The sequence below is a fragment of the Saccopteryx bilineata genome, chromosome 2 (assembly GCF_036850765.1).
Source record: "Saccopteryx bilineata isolate mSacBil1 chromosome 2, mSacBil1_pri_phased_curated, whole genome shotgun sequence".
Lineage (NCBI taxonomy): Eukaryota > Metazoa > Chordata > Mammalia > Chiroptera > Emballonuridae > Saccopteryx > Saccopteryx bilineata.
In genome coordinates this window covers 390,872,361-390,893,973 of record NC_089491.1, presented here as the reverse complement: position 1 = coordinate 390,893,973, position 21,613 = coordinate 390,872,361, and the positions used below count along the sequence as shown (strand labels likewise).

Sequence of the window (21,613 nt, the reverse complement as noted above, 5' to 3'; positions counted from 1 at the left end):
ATGCACTGCATCAGCAGGAAGGGTGGGAGGACACGGGCAGAGGGGAGGCAGTGACAGGTGACAGTGCACATGCACTGCATCAGCAGGGAGGCTGGGAGGACACGGGCAGAGGGGAGGCAGGGCAGTGACAGGTGACAGTGCACATGCACTGCATCAGCAGAGAGGCTGGGAGGACACGGGCAGAGGGGAGGCAGGGCAGTGACAGGTGACAGTGCACATGCACTGCATCAGCAGGAAGCTGCCGCGTTCCCACTGGATGAGACCTCAATTCTGCTTCTGTTACAAGTGGGGAGTAGTAAAGTTTGCTGAGAGAAGAGCGGGTACAAAGTGGGGGAGAAGGTGTTGAATGGGTTTTACAGATGAGGAGAGTTCTCAAAGTATGTTCTGGGACCACTCCTAATAGGTCCCAGGTTCAAAACCCCAAGGGTGCCAGCTTGAGCGTGGGCTCACCAGCTTGAGGGCGGGGTCACCGGCTTGAGCGTGGGATCATAGACATGACGACCCCAAGGTCGCTGGCTTGGGCAAGGGGTCACTGGCTCCACTGTAGCTCCCCAGTCAAGGCCCATATGACAAAGCAATCAATGAATAATTAAAGTGCTGCCAAGTGTGAGTGGACGCTTCTCATCTCTGTCCCTTCCTGTTTCTCTCTCACTTAAAAAAAAATAAAAAAGAGCTAGTTTTAATTACATTGATGAGGAAGCATGTCCATTTAGGAAAGAAAGCAAATTAACTGAAAAAAATGTATATTATGATCCCATTTTTATAACACAAACACAATAGAAACTATATATGCATTAATATTAAGAATGGAATAGAATAGGATAGGATAATTAACCTTCCTTGAACCCTTACTATGTTAAGCTCAGTACAAAATTATTTGCCTGCATTATCTCATATAATGTCACAACAATCCTCCGGGGCAGGATTATCCCTATTTTACAGATGAAGAAACTGAGGTTTAGAGATTTGAAAATAATACGCCCATCATCACAAAATAATAAATGGTAGGCTAGAGATTCCAACCTTGACAGTCGGATTCCAGAGGCGCTATTAATATTAACATTAAAACTCAGACTGTGCGTAGAAAAAGGCAGAAAACCTATATGCAAGTATTGGTTACTACACAGCCTGGAGAAGACCTTTTGTATATTATGTTTTTGTCTTAAAACAAAACAAAACAAAAAAACACTACTTAAAAAAATTTTAAAGTCACCAAAGCAAGGTAAACATATTAACAAAGTAATTTTTTTTAATTACACAAAATATTTCCATTTTGAGTTTATATTTGTTTAAAAAGTGAGAATATATGAACGAGAGGTATATATTCTGGAAAAAATTCTAGAATACACCAAAACTATGAAATGGTTATGATTTTGAGAGGATGGAATTATAGGGGATTCCATTCTGCTCATTTTTGCTTATCTATATTTTCCACTTTTTTCTAAAGCAAACGTATAATAATAAAAATACTACTTTTACATTTAATATGCATATAATTACTAAGGCAATTATTTCAAAATAGAAATTAAAATTCAGGAAATTATAATTCTACTTAATATTTCTGTGAACATTTGGAAAATCTCTTGTACAGTATCTGATAGCTAAAGACAGATACACTCACAACTACACAAGCAATCTAAATAAAATACAACTGTATCCTCCATTTCTGTTTCTTTATTTTATTTTTTTCTTTTAGTAAAAGTTAACATTCTAGGCCCTGCGGCATCGGGGAGAATCTACACATCGACAGGCTTTCTATCAGTTCCATCAAGCACATAATCTATTGGTTCCAAGAAACAATCTATTTTAGTGTTCTGGCCTCAGAAAATGTGTTATAGCTTTTCAGCACAGATGTTATTTAGCAGAAGAATGTCTGCTTTTTATTGACCTGTATGAAGTATAAATTCAGTCTGGTCACCAAAGCGCCTTATGATCCTCATCCAAAATTTCTTTACCCCGGTGTGGTCCTTCCCAACAAACTCCAAGAACACACTGTAAATAGCTCAGCTGGCAAAAGGAACTCAAGAGAGACATATTATTTCTTTATAAACTCAATCTTACTTCCTTTCTCAGAAAAAAGAAAAAAAAAAGCTTTAAATGGCATTAGCACCAGTGAGCGTTTGGCCCAGATCCCGGCCCAAATGCCGAGGCACCGGCTCCTGCCAGCCAGCAGCCCGACGGGCTGTCACCGCGCGGCCCTTCTCTCTTCCAGAGTGAACTCTCCCCGGTATCTCACAGCTGTAAACAAGAACAGGCAAGGAAGAGAGACGAGTTCTATAATATAAAAGCGATCGCTCATTCCCAGATATTCCTGCTCGGCTATCATTCCCTGTAAATGAATTGCCCAAGATGTTCAAGAGGCCAAAAGAAATCAATGGACAAAGTAAAAAAAAAAATTAAAAATCCTGCTGACTCCAAGATGCGTAAATTCAAGCAATAAACCAAAGAGGAAGGGAAAGGGTCAAATAAGAGGGCCGGGGTCCCCCGAGGGGGTGCTGCCTCTTTAAATGCAATAAGCAGAGAGGAAATGACTTTAATTCAATTAGCTCATCTAGAACCCGGGCACGGAATATAGAAAATGATGCGAGGAGAAATTTACTGCCCGGGACTCCTGTGGCCTCTCCGGGGGCATCTGCTTTGGCGTCATTCTCCTGTGTGGTCCAGGGCCGGCCCAGCTGGCCTCCCCGCTGTCCAGTGCGGAGGACCAGGACCGCTCTGGCTCTCACGGGTGAGTCCACTCCCACACCCAGCCAGACCAGCAGGCCTGGACAGGCACTTTGCCTCCACAACACCGACTCCTCCTCCTCAAAGGGGGTCCGGCACCACCTGACCTGGCGTGCCTGTCAGAAATCCAGACTTCTGGGTCCTGTCCCGGCCCGCGGGATCCGAATCCCCGGGGAGAGTGGCCAGAAAGCTCCATTTACACGAGTTAGTGAGTTAGTGCGCTCCCTTGCACACTGACAAGGGACCAGCGGGTCGGTGTGCATCCCACAGCCCGGTGTGTGCTATTAAATGAGGAAGTTAATTACTGCTTCAGATTTTAGGTACCATGTTTTAAATATCAAACTCTTGCATCTGCCTATTTAGAGAAACCACAATGCAAGGCAGGTAAAAGGAAAAACAAGACGATAGCTACTAGGAAGGAAAGGAAGATGTGGCCTCAAAAAAGAAATCCTAAACTGACTATCATACTTTCCTCTTTGTTCCTAAAAGAATAAGCATTATGAGAATAAATGTTAAAAAACTATTTACATGGACTCTGGACAGTTTGCTCAGTGGCTAGAGCGTCCGTCCAGCCTGTGGATGTCCCAGGTTCGATTCCCGGTCAGGGCACACAGGAGAAGCGACATCTGCGTCTCCCCCACAATCCTCTCTCCTCCTCATGTGTCACCCCCCGAGAAAGATTTTCTGTAAGTGAACTTGGTCACCGAGGAAAGAAGCTGTGTCTGCTTTACCTTCTTTCAGGCTTGATGTTCTTGAGAAATAAACAAAAACCACTCTTTCTTTGATCTCTACTCTTCAAAGCCTCTCTCTCTGTCTCATCTGTTTATTCGCTGATTTCAACTCAATAATATTTATTTATTTATTTAATTGATAATTGAGAGAGAAAGAGACAGGAAGGGACAGAGAAAGAGGGAGGAGAGAGACTGAGAAATTGTGTCACTTTAGTTAGTTGTTCATCGATTGCTTCTCCTATGTGTCTTGACCGGGAGGCTCCAGCTAAGCCAGTGACCTCTGGCTCAAGCCACGATCTTAGGTGTCAAGCCAGTGACCTTGCGATCACGTCAATGATCCCACATTTAAGCCAGTGACCTCAGGGTTTCATACTTGGGACCTCGGCATTCCAGGTGAACGCTCTATCCACTGAGACACCACTGGTCAGGTGACTGAATAATAATACTTGCTACTTTCTGTCCCTCAAAGAGGACCTAGTATAACTTGATCATTTACCCTTTACTTCTCCTTATTCTCACCCAAGAAGAGGAGCCCAGGTCTTCAGTCTGCGGGATGACCCCGAACATGCATTCTAAAACAGTCAGCCTAGAAGCTACGTCCCGGTTTAGCTACAGGATGGGATGACAATTACAAAGCTTCACCTGACTCAGGGGGTGGCTGCAACAACCAAAGACATTCTGATGGTTGAATACCCAAAGGCATGCAATAAAATTTGGTGCAGCTTGCTACAATTATGCAAAAAACAAACAAATATTCAATAAATCAATCAATCCAGCTCTAAAGCCCTTCTGGAGCAGCACCAGCACGCCTGCACACTCGGGACGACCCCGGAAGTCCTACAGGAAGCACAGCAGCGGTGAGCTGCGCGTCCCAGCGGCCACTGTCCCTCCGCCCACTGCACACTGAGCCCAGCAGCACTGAGCCCGTCTCAAGAACTCACACAAGCAGAATGCACCGTCTTCCTGCCTCTGTAAAGAACAGCAGGTGGAAACACACACGACAGGAAATAAGCAGGTACGCACTCTATTTAATTCCAAGTAAAGGAGAGTATTTCTAGTACAATCTGGGTAGTGCAACACTATTTACAATGCTGTGGAGACAGGCTATAGAAAATTTGATTTTGATTTCAGACTCTAATCAAACTGCAGCGGTAAAACACTAAGAGCAGATCTGCAGTTTCAAAACGCTCCTTTTGAGACAGTCAATAAAATTCGCTTTTGGTTTAACTAAACATGAAGCCTCGAGCGCACAGCTAACGACACCGGGAAAAACAGAGTACCTGTGAGTTTGATCTTGGACAGTCGGGCCAGAATCCCTGGCAGGTCGTCCACACAGAGCTTCATCTCCTTCCACTGCTTCTCCTCTTTCCTCTCTTCCCCCACGTCAACCGGGCCTCTGACCACGGGGCCGGATCCGAGTTCTGCCCAGGCCTCTTTGTTGGGCTTTCTGGGCAAAGACAGGCTAGACGGCGGAAGAGGTTTCGTCTGGTACATTTCTGTGTTGGCCTCAGTCGGGGACGGTTTTTCGGGGAAAGGGGAGGCCACGGGCTCTGACTTCGGCTTTGCTTGTTGGCTGAGGCTCCTGGCCAGCTGCGTGACATACTAAATGTAAAAGGGTTACATGTCACTATGCGAAGCCCAAACTGCGCCCGAATGGTTGTGTAGTTACTGCTTCCATCCGTCCGAAGTTCAGGGGATTTAAAAAATAAATCTCCTAGAACGTGACAGATACATGACAGGTGAACTAACATTAGAGCGCTTATTACAGGGAGATCATTAGACTGAGAGATAAGGAGAATACAATGAACGCCTCAGCCATAGTTTTCAAGTTCTGTGGTTTAGAAAAATCCTTGGAATTTAAGTTCCTTAAAAGAAAAGATACACAATGTATATTGTTGCAGTTTATATGGCTCATTGAAGCTTTGCAACAGTTTATAGTTTTACATTCTATATTTTTGCAGCTTATAGTGCTCACTCACTTAAGCTTTGCAACAGTTGTTGCAAAGAAGAGGAGTCCTTATTAGAGGTCCTCTCTCTTTAATCTACAGATGAGAAAATCAAGGCTGAGAAATGGACAAAGCCAAGAATCAACAACCCGTTAGTCACAGGGGAGCCACCTATCCTGATGACTAGTTAGACTTTTCTATTACACACACCAGTCTTAGGAATACAACCTCATGAAGAAATCCAGAGTTCTGCTTGCATCAAAAATAGGTATAATATACTGACCAGGCAGTGGCGCAATGGATAGAGTGTCGGACTGGGATGCAGAGGACCCAGGTTCTAGACCCCGAGGTCGCCAGCTTGAGCGCGGGCTCATCTGGTTTGAGCAAGGCTCACCAGCTTGGACCCAAGGTCGCTGGCTTGAGCAAGGGGTCACTCGGTCTGCTGTAGCCCCCCAGTCAAGGCACATATGAGAAAGCAATCAATGAACTAAGGTGTCGCAATGAAAAAGTGATGATTGATGCTTCTCATCTCTCTCCGTTCCTGTCTGTCTGTCCCTATCTATCTGTCTCTCTGACTCTCTCTCTGTATCTATTAAAAAAAAAAAAAGGTATAATACATATTTGAGTTTCTCTCATCTAAATATCCATTATCCTTGAAACCCCAACATAAAAATCTGAACATTACTGAAAATAAAAATCTCTTTCCAAAACAGGGTTATGAGACTTTAAGTTTTAAGTTAAAAAGTGTGCATTTTAAGTTTAAAAAAAAGATGAGAGAAACGTCAAATAAGATTATAGATTACAAATTCGCTATTCTTTCATGCTTGCACTATAATTACGAGTTTCTAGCTATCACTTCTCCATCCTGTGATACTTTTCTATTTGACAAAATGCCACATGCCCTCGCTGGCCATGTAGAGCCAGTCACCATGTTGCCCACAGTGACCGTGGAAGTGGCTGAGGTGCAGGCCTTCGAGGGGGCTGAGTGATAGCATCCGTGCCCGCTGCAGAACGCCTAGCGGATTACTAAAAGCTCCCTGTGTCTGAGTCAGAAGTGCATGGGTCTGAAAGACTTGAAACAATTATTTCTGTTATTCCTGATGTAGCCACAACATTTAAAAGCATTTTAAAAGCTGGATGATACACAGTTCAGTTTTCCCTAATATTACCCTCTTCAAAACATGCTATATATTTTCAATCTTGACCCAAACTTAATTAGTAAGTTCGAGATCAGACTTTTATGCTCAAACGCCAGAATTATTCTGGTTCCAGTCAAGCATGATCCAAACAAGGGACGAAGGGGTCTCGATAGGCTGGAAAGGACACTACATAAAAGTCCTTTCCTAGCAGCACCTCTTACTACTCTGCCCATGAAACGAGCTCCTGAAGTGCCCACTTGCGGAGAAAGTAAAGGCAGGGAGCAGCGAGGGGAAGGTCTTCCCACACAGAACGTACCGTGCGTCTGAGGAAGGTCAAGTGCTGGGATGTCATCCACTGCTTACTGCCGTTCCTAAAGAGACACAGGCGCTGGTGAGGGGACTCCTGCAGGGCTCTTCTCTCTAGGTACCAGGCACATCCTCCGACCCAGCCTGTCACAGAGATGGAAGAGGGGGAGATGTTAAAACGATGAATGCTTCTCACCAAACAAACGACCGCCCCTATAGAAGCAATGCGTGCACCATGGTAAGTAATGGATACGGGACGGGCCGTAGGTGTGGAATGATCGAATCCGGATTTGTAAATAAACACAATCTATCGGCCTCACTCCCTGATTAAGTTGGCGGAATTCTTCCATCAGGCGATAGGGAAATCTTTCATTTCAGGATCATCATGCTTTTGTTACATCAAATGCCAAAATGGCAGCACTACAGACAGTTTTAGGAAAAAAATATAAAATAATCAGTTCAATCACTTTTTAAAAAAGATATAGAATGAGAAGCATAATTTTTCTCAATAAACAAATGCAAACTGGAAGCTATATTTCAGATTAATATTCTGGCCGTGTCAGGTAAACCAACTAAAGGGGTGAGAAATAGTTCTCAATAAAGTATGACTTCATCAATCTCGTTATAAAGAAAATATTTTTGCTGTACGGGAATTTGGCTTTTTTTTTTAAATACAGATTTTATTTACTGATGTTTTAGAGAAAGGAAAGAAGGGTGGGGAAAGGCACAAAGCATCAACTTGTAGTGGGTGCTTCTCCTATGCGCCGACCAGGAAAGCCCGGGGTTTCGAACCAGTGACCTCAGCATTCTAAGTCAACACCTTATCCACTGTGCCACCGCAGGTCAGGCAGGCAGAAATTTGGCTTTGAATAATTCTTCTAAACCTCTCAAATATTAACAAATCCAATGCTTCTGCATAAGGTCTCATCCGAGCCAAGCCTCCCACAGTATCGTGACAGCAATAGACGCTCCTTTTCTAAGCCTCTCCTGCCACGGTTCCGTGACACTCAGGGGTCCTGGTTTCCTGCTGCCTGTCACTCATCACTAGTTTCCTCTGGTGTCTTCTCCTGCTGTGTCTGCCACTTTAAGTCAGTTGTGTTCCTACTGCCCCTGAGCAAGCGCAAGCATAGGGTGATCTTTCATCTTCAACGTATTTCTGGAGTCGTTGTGTCTATCTCCAATGGCTCTCTGAGCGTCTCCGTGGATGGGCTGCAGTACTGTCTTTAAGATGCCACTCTTCTCACCCACACTGCAGATAAACCATTACACCTCAGGACCACCTTGAATTCTTCCTTAATCTTTGAATAACATCAACTCCAGTCGACTATGAAAGACAGGTCAGATCTGTCTACTTCCTTCCATGCCTGCTACCCAGACCCTTATTATCTTACATGTGGACTAGAGTGAAGTCGTACCGATTAAAGCCAGTCATCTCGACTTCAGTGATGGGCTTCCCTGTCCAATTTAGTTCCCATAAAGCCAACGGTTTTCTTCCTGACGCCCAAAATACATCCACTATCCACCCAAACATGTACGTTACTGACTCACCGCAGCAATGTTGTCTCATCATCACACTTCACAACTTGTTCACCTACTTGCTGTTCGCCTGCCTGAGGCTCCTTGCCTCACCTGTCAAATTTTCCAAGTCTCTTTCAACTACTCTATTACTTGATACTCTTATTTTGGGCACGTCTTAGTGCAAATTCTTTCCATTTGTTTCCAGCATATTTTTTAGTTCCTTGGTAGCAGGGTCTTACGTTTTGCTACAACAGAGAGCAGACTGCTTCTCATGTAACAATGCAACAATGTTTGATGACTGGATCACCGCATAGTTTACTTGGATTGTGGGAAGAACTATATCACTGCCCCTGGGAATACACAGTAATTATCTTAGACTGGAGATAAAGTCACTTCTGCACTGAAATCAGATTCTCAAACCTCAGTTAATGATGAAATGCTGGTATTCCATAGATGTGAATGTGTAATTACCTGCATATGTATGTACAATATTAAGGAAAAGCAGTGGGGTTTTTGTTTTTTTTTGAGATTTCTTGAAATCAGTTTTCTGATATTTCAGTTTTACTTATAATTTTGATGGCATTGACTTTCCCTTTTTGTACTTAACATTATTCTTTAAGATAATCAGATTTGAATATTAAATAATTCTGTCTAGAAGACATCAAACTTTTATTGTTCTGGTTCTAAATTTCAAAACCAGTTTTTAGTTCTTCAGATCCAGGAAGAAATGCATGTTGCTGGGAGAGAAAAGAACCCCCACAAAAATCTCTCTCATGACGAAGGGGTAAAACTGAGACTTACAGAATGATAGTAAGAAAAGAAAACCAGCTAGGAAACTGTGCTTTCAAATGATGAAAACACGTCATTTAGTCAAAGCATGCTACATTTGCATGAATTGGTGCCTAGAAATTCAGATGTTCCAGCTCTCTGTTAACAAATTTAGGTTTGAATACACACAGAGTTTATGACAGATACATTAAAAATCTGGAAACGTGGCCATATTCACTATCCACCATCACCAATGAGTCATGATCGGAGGGCTTTTAAAGTGAGGTAGGCAGACAAGTAGCGGAAGGCCCTGAATTTTCTTCTCATGGCTATCACATACCTCGGATTTTTAGAAGCAATATCAGACATGACCACGCGATACCTAACACAGTCTGTGGTTACCCTCTGTTACTCCTTCTCATCAGGCTCTTACGGTGGCTCTTCCAAGTGGATCAGAGTATATCAGGTAGGCCACTTACTAGCAGATTTCTTGAATTTAGCAATTCTGTTCATAACCTCAAGAGGCTAAGCTATTAACTCCTTCCCACCAACACTGGAAAGACTGACCCAACAACAAACCCGTGGACACTATGCACACACAGCCCACTTACTGGGACCTGAGGATCATGAGCGGCCAAGTAGAACTGTCCTACAGAAGCTCAAGGACAGAACCAACAGGCAGAAAAAACAGCTATTCTGAGGAACGCGAATTAGAAAACCCTCTGTACAGAGGTGATAACTCAAACACTAAGAAAGGCTGAGGCCCTGGCTGGTTGGCTCAGTGGTAGAGCATCAGTCTGACTTGTGAATGTCCTGTTCCATCCCTGGTCTGGGCACACATGAGAAGTATCTATGTTTCTCTCCCCCCCCCTCTCTCCTTTCTCTCTCTCTTCCCCTCCTGCAACCATGGCTCAATTGGTTTGAGTGAAGTTGGCCCCGGGTGCTGAGAATGGCTCCCTGGCCTCACCTCAGGCACTAAAAAAAGCTGGGCTGCTGAGCAACAGAGCAATGGCCCCAGCTGGGCAGAACATCACCCAGTAGGGGCTTGCTGGCTGGGTCCAGGTCAGGGAGCATATGGGAGTATGTTTCTCTGCCTCCCCTCCTCTCACTTAATAGAAAGAAAGAAGAAAAGAAAGAGAGAAAGAGAGAAAGAAAGAAAGAAAGGGAAAAGGGAGGGAGGGAGAAAAGGAGGGAGGGAGGAAATAAAAAAAGAAAAGAAAAGAAAGGAGGAAGGAAGGAAGGAAGGAAGAAGGAAGGAAGAAGGAAGGAAAAAGGGGAAAAGGGAGGGAGGGAGGAAGGGAGGGAGGAAAGGAGGGAGGGAGAAGAGAAAAAAAAGAAAAGGAAGGAGGAAGGAAGGAAGGAGAGAGAGAGGGAGAGAGGAAGAGAGAAAGAGAAAAACAAGAAAGATAGAAAGAAAAGAAAAAAAGGAAGGAAGGAAGGAAGGAAGGAAGGAAGGAAGGAAGGAAGGAAGGAAGGAAGGAAGGAAGACAGGCTAAGGTCTCTGAGAATGAGTGTTTAGAGTCAGGATCAAAGAACATTCACAGTCAGGAATGGTAGAAGGTAACAAGTTAATTCAAACAGAATCCTAGACTTAAAAAAACACAACCTTTTCATTATGGAAAACTTCAGTCAAATACAAAGCAGAAGAATACAGTGAGCCCGGATCACTTCCCTAAGCTTCAACAACTACCATACTAAGGGCCATCTCTATCCCCTCCCACTCCCCACCCTCTTCCCACCTTTGAACCAGAAGAGACCTTTGAAATCATCTAATTCAACTACACTTTATGGATGAGTAAACTCAATCTCAGAAAAGTCAAATGATTTGCCCTGAGATCCTACAGACCAGAAAAGACCCCCCAAAATAACAATGCTATGAGCAAAAAAAAAAAAAAAGGGGGGGGGGGACTTCATAGATTCAGTGATCAATACTGCCAGGTGCTCCAGAGAGTTTGTGAAACAGGAGGCCGGAAAATAATGTTCCTGGAATTTGTCCAAAAAGGGCGTCGCTGGATTCTCCGATCCATCCCCAATCTAGACCAGCATCAACCCCTTCCTTCCAGAACCGTTAGTTATCATCCTTAAACCACAGGGGGCAAAGTAATTCCTCAATGTCCTCTTGAGTACCTCCATCTGGACAAATTTCATTCATTCACAAATCACGGCTGAGAGCCAACGGGGGCATCAGGGACTCCTCTGGACACTGGGGTCACAGAGGTGAGCGGGAGAAGCGTTCCTACCCTCACAACGTTCATATTCTGCTTGGGAGACATATCGGATAAGTCAGTGCATAAACACACACTCAGACTTGTGAGCCATCACGAGGGCGCCACGGGAGACGTGGAGACGGACGGCCAGGAGCTCTACTGCTAGACAGAAGGTAGTAGACAGGGTGGGCGTCTCTGTAAAGGTGACACTGGATCAAAAACCCTCGCCCGGGGCCACGGAAGCGCGTTACAGCTTCCACAGAGAAGTTGGTGCCGGTTTTTCAAGCGGGAAGATGACAGCGGGGACTACGCCGCCCAACAGGGGGCCGCGCTGGAGGTCGTGTCTGCAGCTGTCATCATCCTTTCCATCCTCGTCACCGTGGCGACCGTTCACACGGCAAGAAGGCCGCTGAGCCGAGGCGCTGCGCTTCCCCCTGTCCTTCCCGGCCGCTTGGCCGGGCCCCGGGGCTCCCTACGGCTCTGCCGGGTCCCCTCTCTGCAGCCTCCGCTCCATCGGGGGTCACCCTGCAGGGTAGCGGGGCGCACGCGCGTGCACCACCAAGAACTGCATTGCAGGACTAGCCCCCAGGCTCAGTGGCCTCTGCACTTCACGCCACTCGAAGGACACATCCAGCAGCCACAGGTCCCCAGCCGACCTCGCCAAGGGCTCCCAAGGTTGCAGCCAGCCGGAAGCACGTGGCAATAAAAGAAGAGAACTCTCCCCAAAGTCTCGCCCGAGAGCGATGCAGTACCTGTCAGGAGGCGCGAGGAGAGAGTGTGCGGGGCTGCGGCCATCACGTGCGTGTCCTGCCGTTCCCCGGGGCTCCCCCGTGGCCTCGCCCCTCACCGGCTGCTGGGCGCCGCCATCTTTTCCCCCGCCCCGCCCCGCGGGAAAAAGCGCTTCCGTTGCGTCACTTCCGGAGGGCGGGATGCGGAAGTAGAGCGCCGCGGTCGGTGCCCTGAGTCGGACCCACGTGGGAACGTGGACTGGAGATCTGGAGGGCTGAGCTGATTTCGGGGACCGAGGGGAGCGCGCTGTGGCCATGTCCTCCGGAGGAAGAGGCCACCGGCGGAGGGCAGGCCCGCGCGTCCCACTCCCGGGGGTTCCTGGACTTTCTCGGGGGTTCCCGGAGGCCTCTGGCCGCATCCACGCGGGCACGGCCGGGCTGCGGAGAGTTCGCGGGCCGCCGGGACCTGCTCTCCCGCGCTTGTTGGAGCCCAGATCGCCGAGAGGAAGCGGTTTGTGCGGCGACGCCTGCACCCCTCCTGTCTGATCCCAGCTGCCGCTTGACTGTGCTCGCTGAGGGGCCGCGTGCGCCCGCGCCCACCGGGAAGGGTCCATCGGGGTGTCTGTCTCAGGACCGGGACGGTGCGGGTCGCGGTCCAGACTTCGGGGTTCTGGGGCGGGGGAGGAAGATGTGTATTTCAGCTTGGCTCCACCTCCTGACCTAGCACCCCAGAACCCACAGCTGTACGACGGGAGGAGGGGCGACCCAGGTTGTGTGCGGTGGATGGTCAGGGCCCCCGACATTGGACAGTGTCTCCTCGGGGCCGCCAGCGCCTGCCACGGCTGAGCGCTGAGGAGCTGTCACTGTCACTGGTGGAGCGAGTGCTCGAGGAATCTCTCCGCAGCCCCCTTCGGCCGTTTCCCCACGTTGGGGTGCCCCAACTAAGGTACACGGAAGAAAGAAAAGATCTAGTGTGGAAAAAGAAGAGATAGGTCCCTGGGAACTGCGAGAGGTAATCAGTGTCCGTTTGTCTTCAATGGTTAGGTGACAGCCGTCTCGGTTCGCCAGAGACTGGCGTTGCTAGGCACCGGGGACGCTGAGAAAACACGTGGTGTCGACCCCCCCTCCCCCCACCTCCCTGGCTGCCCTGGGAGCTCACGCTGAACCGGTGGGGGCGGGGCCCGCCAGTCCCGGACTCGGTGCTGCAGAACTCCCGAGGAGGAGGAGGAGGAGGAGGAGGAGGAGGAGGAGGAAGGGGAAAGATGCGCCATAAAGTGGGGGGAGGGGAGGAGGTACGGATTAAATACTATGTTGAAAGTTTTGAAACTCCTAATAGTACATGAGTTTTTGTAAACATGTGATGTGTGTATGTGCAGCAATTGTCATCCCCTTCATGAATTTACACATGAAGGCGCAAAGAGGTTTAAGTCGTCCATCCAGAGTTATCTAGCCGCCGAGTTCTGTGCCTGTTGCCGTGTTATTTCCACGGTGCCATACGGCCCTATTCACCTAAGCTGTGACCTCACTTCTGTGACTTATAAAGCACGGGTATTTCCCCTTGGCTGCCTGTCACAATCACCTGCAGGGTTTAAAAAATTACAGGTGTCTGAGCCACCTCAAGACCTGTTAAATCAGAAAGGCTGTGAAATGCATGGAAAGGCTTACACTTTTCTTTTTGGAGCCCCACAAGTGATTTGGGCATGTGAAACAGAATTACTGGATTTTAGATTTTCTTTTTAACTTGACAACACAGTTATGTCTAAAAGGTTGTTGATTAACAGGATTGTTTTATTTCATGTACTTACTTGGAAGGTATGAATTCCCCAATTCTCTAGGCTTATGATAGACAAGGAGTTTAATAGGCATTGTTCCTTCTTGGCCAGTGGATTTTACTTCATTTAAAATCCCTTCCAAACACAGGGCCAGGGTATGATCAAATACACAAATGAATGCATAGGCTATTATTTATTGAGAGAAACCAGAGTAAATGTTTTATGGGAGAAATGCCTAAAAGATGAATACATTCTGGCTTGATCGGCCAGGAAATGCATTCATCTACCTAACGTTTGTAATCAGGTTAGCCTAGGTCAATAGCACCAAAGCATACTCCTGAAAAATAATCCCCAGAGGTACCTCTGGAAAGAAGACGGTTTCATGGCCATATACATCGATTTGGCCACGCATCCCTGCAAGGAAGGCTGAGGAAACAGAAGGGGATTGCTGTGATTACTTGGCCGGTCACAATCCATCACTGTGGACCTAGACGTATTGCTGATCTGAAGAGCATGAAAACTTGGGAAATGCTAGCTTTACACACAAAGCCAAACATGAACAAGCCGTTTTGGAGACTGGATATATTCGCATTGACAGTTTTTATTCTAAGGAAAATCAGACTTCCTGGTTTCAATCTGTCTTGCTTCATGAGACTTACTTTTCCTGGACAAGTTTCCTTAGAAAACGCCGTACAGAACCTTTGTCCTTCAGTTCGTGTAGAGTAATAGGGTTTATAGAGAGATAGCTCTCCAATATCCATGTAACTCAAAATTCTCATTTCATAAAGATTTAGAGACTGAGGTCCAGATAGGGTAAGTAATTTAAGTAATAAAACTTTGTCTTTAGACATCCAGGCCAATGTTTTTTCCTTCTCATTATTATTATTATTATTATTATATTATTTTGGTTCCTCATTCTACTGTAGCTTTTTTTCACTAGTGAAATGATGCAGGGTCTCAATTACACATATTTATTTAACTTTGGATATCTGGATATTACTTTTCAAGTAAGATATGATTATGTTTTTAGTCTATTTTGTTAATATTGCTTATGGAAAGAGATAAAAAGAATTAACATTTTTAGTTAACAGCATGATTTTTAATTATAATCATTGCAAGTTGAGTTGTATCATTTTATGTTAATATGGTCATTAACTACAGTTGTCACTTGTTTGTGTATTTTTAAACATGATTTTAAATAATCACTATAGAGGTTTGTGTCTCGTTTGTTAAAAGTTGATATCAAAGTTGACCTAGATAATAGCTCCTCTTTTCTTTAATGTTGCAGCACATACGACATGATTTCTGAGTAGGTGCTAACTCTTTTAAAGTCCAGAATAAAGACACCATTCCAGGCCTCCTTTGCAGCGTGGTGTGACATGGTGACTAATTCTGGTCAATGGGATGTAAGCAGAAGTGATGTGTGTAACTTCTAAATGTCCTTAGCAGTAAAGAGCCAGTCTTTCCTTGCCTGCTAGAACTCAGATGAGATGGCTGGAACTTGAACATCTTAGATCACAAGGTCCAAGCTACGTGTGATCACACAGAAGGCAGCAGAGCCACAAACTCACAAACTAGGTGGAGCTTTGGGAACATACTGGACATGGAGCTGCCTTCCTAGCCCTGGACTGATTACCCGAGGAACCAACAAAGCTCTCAGTTGTTAACACACGCTCTTACTCTAGGTTTTCCAACCCACTGAGCCTGGCTCGCAGTGAGCTCTCACAGTTACACGATTCCCTGTCTGCCTCAAAAGATAGCAAAAGTAAAATGTCAATAGTTCTTTAAGAACTATTGTTAGAAGGGAAGTTTGGGGGTGTACTATTCAAAAATGGGTTGAGTTGTAATAAAGCAGCTTAAAGTTGATAGAACCCAGAATCTAGGAAAAGGGAAGTTTAGTTGTTGTTTTTTAAAATAATAAGGATTTGTATGTCTTTTCGCTGCTGTTGAGGAATGGGGTTTGGACTGTCAGCCCCAGTCTGTTAGGGGATTTGTGATGCGGTGAGTGGACATTAACTTCCTAGACATGTTCCTGCAGCTCACCCGACTTCCCTGGCTCTGGTCGTCACCCCGTTTGCCTCTCACTGAGAGCTTGTACTCCGGAGCAAGCTTGACTTCACGTTCTTTAGGCTGAGGGCGCCCCACCCTCAGAAAAGAGCACTACCCTGGAGAAGTGAAGCACAAGGATGCTCATGGGCAGGTCGCTAACAGGCCAGCTTTTAGAGTGAGACCAAAGGGATTAAAACACTGGGTTTAACTGCGTCCTCTCTTTGGATTTTGTCTCTTGAGATCCCTGGCCTTTGGATTTTCCTCTCTTAATGTATATTCCTCACCCTACCCATCACACAGGAAGCTTTCAGGAGCGTGATTTGCAGACTCCCGGCTTCACCTAGACGCAAAATAGAGGGGTGGGTATGGAGCCGGAGCAGATAACCATGTTGAGTTCTGTTTTTGAAGAGCTGTTCCACTCTTAAGTGTACAGATTAAAGTTTACAAATCAGCCTCTGCTGAACTTGAGTAGCTTAAGTCAGTGCCTAGGACCCCTTAACAGTTCTTCCAAGGCGACCGATAACAACAGAATAGAACCCTAGCCCGAGGTCACTCCAATCAAGCGTTATACACCTCAGCTGTAACCTCCTGCAGCTCTTGTCCAGCCCCAGGGCTCGATTTTCTCTAAGATTTTGTTGTAGCAAAAGTGAAACGTGTGGTTCAGAAATGCAGAAAACAGAACTGGCCCAGGAGAGGAGTCCTGATGGCTCGCAGTCCGTCAAAGCAGCAGAATTGCCGCTTGCCTGAACAGCCTTCCCAGAGTTTGTCCAGAGGGAGGTGCCCTGATTACCCAGAGGGAGGTGCCTTGATTACCCAACGTGGGCTGCAGAGACAGAAGGAGAAGACTGCTGGCAGGGTTTCTGGGAGTAACTGTGTTTACTGCTGAAAAAGCTGGGCATGCCTCTCTGCTTTCATTCTCAGGAAGCAGGGCTGAGCTTGTCATTCCTGACACTGAGGCCACCATCTTGCCGCTATGAAGTGACAAGCATGAGGACAAAAAAAAAAAGTAACATGCTGAGAAGAACAGTGGAAAAAGAAAGCCAGTTTCTGTGGAGAAACTGTACCGAGTCTGGGACATCTCCGTGCAGACTTACTGCTACTGGCACCCTGTGCTGAAGCTACTGTGTGGTCTGTTGTCATCGCATCCTAAGTGATACATGTATTGGTCCAGGACAGCAGGGCCGAGCAGCCTAGCACCACAGCTCGCTGAAGACAGGTGACGTGAAGAAACACCTGGAATCCCGGCAGGTATCTGAAAAGCGCATCATGTTTAACAAAAATAAAAGACATTTGAATTGTTTCTGATATGATACAATACAGAATGATCGAAATAACACAAAAATAGAAGAGGCTGTTTTGTGTAGGTTTGTTTTTTTGTGTGTCTTGTTTCTTTTCTGTTTACTGCGTGCCCAACCCCCTTGCTGATGTCACAACGCCCTGCTTTCCACATCAGGAATGCCACCCCTTTCCTGGTACCCACCTCAGCATCTCGGAGCCTCGTGAAGAATGTGGGGAAATGTTCCAAGGGTAGCAGGTGACACATCCTATTGGACACTAGGTCGAAAAAACCATAAACCATAAATATCCTTCAATAGACAGTTTATATAGTTAGGACTGGGAACCCTTAAAAATGGACCTTATATATTCTGGTAAATGCTTCACCGATATTATCAAACAAGAGTATTCTAAGATGCAAGGAGACTTGCTAAAGGCGAACTAATAAGAGAATTCCAGGAAAGTGACTCCTGAAATAATAAACCACTGGGAAGCATGGACAGTGTATCTTTTCTAAAATTAGTTGCTAGTTCTCATCAGTGGATATCCTTTCTTTTTTTCCCCTCTGCATTTGTATGTTTGAGAAAATAGAAGATGATGATGATGTTTCCTTATTTGAAATAGATGTCAATGCATGTTTGCAAATGTACCATATAGTTAGCACCTACTGTGTATGGCAGTGGTCCCCAACCTTTTTTGGGCCACAGACCGGTTTAATGTCAGAAAATATTTTCATGGACCAGCCTTTAGGGTGGGACGGATAAATGTATCACGTGATCGAGACAAGCATCAAGAGTGAGTCTTGGACGAAGTAACAGAGGGAATCTGGTCATTTTTAAAAAATAAAACATCGTTCAGACTTAAAATAAATAAAACGGAAATAATGTAAGTTATTTATTCTTTCTCTGCGGACCAGTACCAAATGGCCCACGGACCAGTACTGGTCCACAGCCCGGGGGTTGGGGACCACTGGTGTATGGGATGCTTTATCATGACAATCTCATTCACTTTTTTTCACAACAATTCTGATACGTGCTACTCCCATTTTCAGATGAAGAGCTTGAGACCTTGAAAGGTTAAATAATTTCCCCCCAAGTTTGCCTCGGTAGGAAAGTTCTACAGCTAGAACTTAATCCTGTATGATTTCACGTGTTCTAAACCTTAATTCTGGGCTGTCTCCCATATTTAATGTATTATAGAGTCCTCATTACCTGGCTTTTTTTTTTTTTTTTTTTTGTCGTAGTCTAGAGTTTCACATTTCATCAAACTAGGAAAGTTATTGAAGTGTGGCCTCAAAAAATTACTTAGTTTTACATTCTTCTGACTGGGTTCAATTTCCTTCAACCTCCGTTTCCGTATTTATAGAGCCGGGATTCCAATGGCGGGTCCATCGCTTAAAAATTATACCGTCCTTTCCGTACTTAAGGAGAGTTCATTTCTGGACACCTTCACATTAACTATTCATTCCAGAAGCCCAGGAAAGATCTACAGAATCCAAAGCGTTTGGGGGTGGGCCTGGAATCCCGTTAAGAAAAATGACATTATTTTATTTATAAAAATCACATAAGCTTTGTGTAAAAATGTCAAGAGTCCAGAAAAAGAAAGCAAGCGTTTCTGGGCGAGACGGGGGCTCAAGGAAGCTGGCGGCGGCGGCGGCGGTGCACGTGGACCGCGCACTCCCCGCTCTGTTCACTAGCTCTTTCCTCCTCGCCAGAATGTAGAGGGGTTATCTCGTTTAATCCCACTGAACCTCTCAGCAACCTTATAGCTAACATTATTCACTTTTTTTTTTAGACAAAGTCATAGAAGCTCAAAGTCCTTGAGAACCCTGTATTCGTTTCCTAGCGCCATCTTAGCCAAGTGCCTGACGCTAGGCGGGTTAAGACAACAGGTTTGTACAGCCTCCTGATTAAGGAGGCTGGGTGTTGGCGCTCAAGCTGTGGGCAGTGCCCCCAAACCTGCAGCCTCCAGAGCCGGATTCTTCCTGGCTTCTTCCAGCTTCTGGTGGCCTCTTTGGCTTATGGCGGCAAAACTCGAACCCTGGCTTCTGTCTTCCTATGGCCTTCCTCCTTCTGGTCTCTGCCTTCACCAGGCATTCTGTGTGTGTGAGACTCTTATAAAAAAAAAATTCCCCTCTTTGTAAGAACCGGAGTACTATTGATTTAGGGCCAACCCTAAGGACCTCATCTTAATTTGACTACATCTGCAAAGATCTTATTTCTAATTAAGGTTGCATTTGTAGGTTTTGGGGTATGGGATGTCAACATACTTTTGGGGGGGTCATGATTCATCCCATAACGCTGTCCAAGAATACAATGGCTAGTAGAGCATGGCATTAGATCTGACATTAGGTGATACTAGAATCGGGTCCCTTGGCCATCAGGCACCACATAGCCTATCTCAGTGGGCTGTCCTTGGGGAACCTGGTTTGCAATGCCTTGAGAAGGAGGTAGGTATAATGAGTGGGTAAAAGAGAAAGAAACACTTGAAACTATTCATTAGAAATTTATTTACAAGAGCACAAAACTTTGGGTCGGTCTCAGACATTTCCATTTCCTCCACAACAGTTCGTTGCCAAATGACTCCACAGGGTTTTGAGGGGGGAAAGTTATGAGCTAAGAACTTTATACCCAGCAATTTGTCTTTCAGTGGGACGGGACAGGGAGGCGTTCTCAGAAATGCAAGGGCTCAGAAAAGATTCCACTTGTTGAGAATCTATTTGAAGATACATTCCAGTGGTTCACAGGGTTTGGGATTATATAGACCAGAAAAAAAAAAAAAAGATTAAAGAATAATTTAGAAACCAACTTAAGAATGCCAACTTTTAACTTTTAAAAGGAGTTTAAAACAAATTACACTACCATCCATAGTGTGCATATGATTGCTTCATAAAAGATAGGTTCTTTTACTGCCAAAAATATTAAAAGGATATAATCTGATAGCTGTTTAAATTGAATAGTTTAGCTCTCTAAAAAAAAAAAAAAAAAAAAAAAAAGTGTGTGTTTAATATATTTTACCCCAGAATAGGGAAACACTTTTCCATAGATAAGATCTCATCCATGAATGTGTGTTTGAAAACCAGGAGCTGACAGAGACCCAAGGACGACCAACCAGAAATGAGTTCTGGCTAGCATTCACGATTTATGCAACCGAGGGAAAAAAAATATTATTTGAAACTGACTGTAATCATTTCCATTTTTTTCTGAGGCAAGTTTCGGTGGGAAAATAAATCTCCGCAGTGCTACTCCCTTCCCTGCAGAGAGAGACCGGTGGAGGGTAGAGAAAAGCAGATAACTTGTTCCCTTCCGCCGACATCTGGGTTTTTCATTTCGTCTTTTCTAGGTTCTGAAAATACCCATGAAAGGGCCACTCGTTTAAAAGGATGTTTGCACACGCACATGTCATTAATCCTCCCTGCCAAATTCCCCGCGAGAAGGGCGTTATCTGCATTTGGAACCAGGGGTAGAGCGCCCAGTTGGCTAGAATGTCTCAGAATGTCTCTGCAAATTGAAGTCTAGGTGAGGCAGGCCTGAGAAGAGAACCCATCCATCCTCCGTGCATGACACAGAAGGGGTGAGACTCACGTAAGGAGAAAGAGCAGGGACTAGGAAGCAAAAATTCAGTCCGTAGCTGGGAGCCAGGACAAACAGAGCCCAGGAGTCACTGTGTCAGGTACAGACACCCAGGCGGCTTGTCGCGCCCCATCACGTTGACACCAGGAGCGAGTTCCCAGGCTAAGCAGTAGATCAGAGCAGCCAGGGGGCTGGTGTGAAACGGGGGCAGCGGGTTCTGGTTGGGAAGGACCGCCCTGGAGCACTGGCCAGAGCTCTAGGTAAGCCTGAGCTAGAACCACACCGGGAATAGAAGCTCTCGGCACAGCAGCGAAGTCCCCACCCCCTCTCTGTTCCCTTCCTCAACCTGCCGGGTAAAAGGGAATAAGACGGTCAATCAACACATGACCTCCCCCATCACCGTGACCACAGAGACATCAACGTTTGGATATAAATCAAATAAGAAATTTGCAACCTTTTACTACAGGACTAGACACTACGGTGACAAACTCGCAAATCTAAATCGCATGACGTGAACAGACGGTTGACCTCTTGTTCGCTCACGGCTTGGGGCTGGCTGTGTGACCCTTCCACACCGCCGTCCTTCAAGCAATAACTGAAAGATCCAGCCTGCTTCCAGCTTGTGACTTGACCGTACTCGATAGGAGGGCTCTATGGTCACTGCCGTAGAGGGAAAGAGAGCGTGAAGGGCTCACGTGACCCTTCATTCTCCCTGATCATAAATGGCAAAGGTCTGTTACACTCCTGGCCCATCAGTCAGAAAGAATGAAATGGCTCCAACATCACGGCAACGAAGGGCATCTCAGAACCGTAGGTGAGCGCTGGGATACACAAGCCCTCTTCTACCCCGGGAACATACAAGATGATGAATGGAATGA

The 21,613-nt window shown here is 45.7% G+C and overlaps 1 protein-coding gene across 2 annotated transcripts in view; it reads right to left on the bottom strand.

Moving 5' to 3' along the window:
* The window catches only part of COX10 (cytochrome c oxidase assembly factor heme A:farnesyltransferase COX10), a 109,638-nt gene extending 96,337 nt beyond the window's left edge, over window positions 1-13,301 (bottom strand). The window contains exons 1-4 of one of the 2 annotated variants that reach the window (XM_066264285.1): window positions 12,788-13,301; window positions 12,092-12,737; window positions 6,857-6,990; window positions 4,736-5,057 (exon numbers count right to left, since the gene is read on the bottom strand). In XM_066264285.1, the coding sequence (XP_066120382.1) occupies window positions 4,736-5,057; window positions 6,857-6,990; window positions 12,092-12,134 (499 nt within the window). In that variant the 5' untranslated portion in view covers window positions 12,135-12,737; window positions 12,788-13,301. Of the gene's footprint in view, window positions 1-4,735; window positions 5,058-6,856; window positions 6,991-12,091; window positions 12,738-12,787 lie in introns of those variants that run through there. The other variant, XM_066264286.1, reaches the window with a different exon arrangement.
* Between the last annotated feature and the right edge of the window lie 8,312 nt (window positions 13,302-21,613).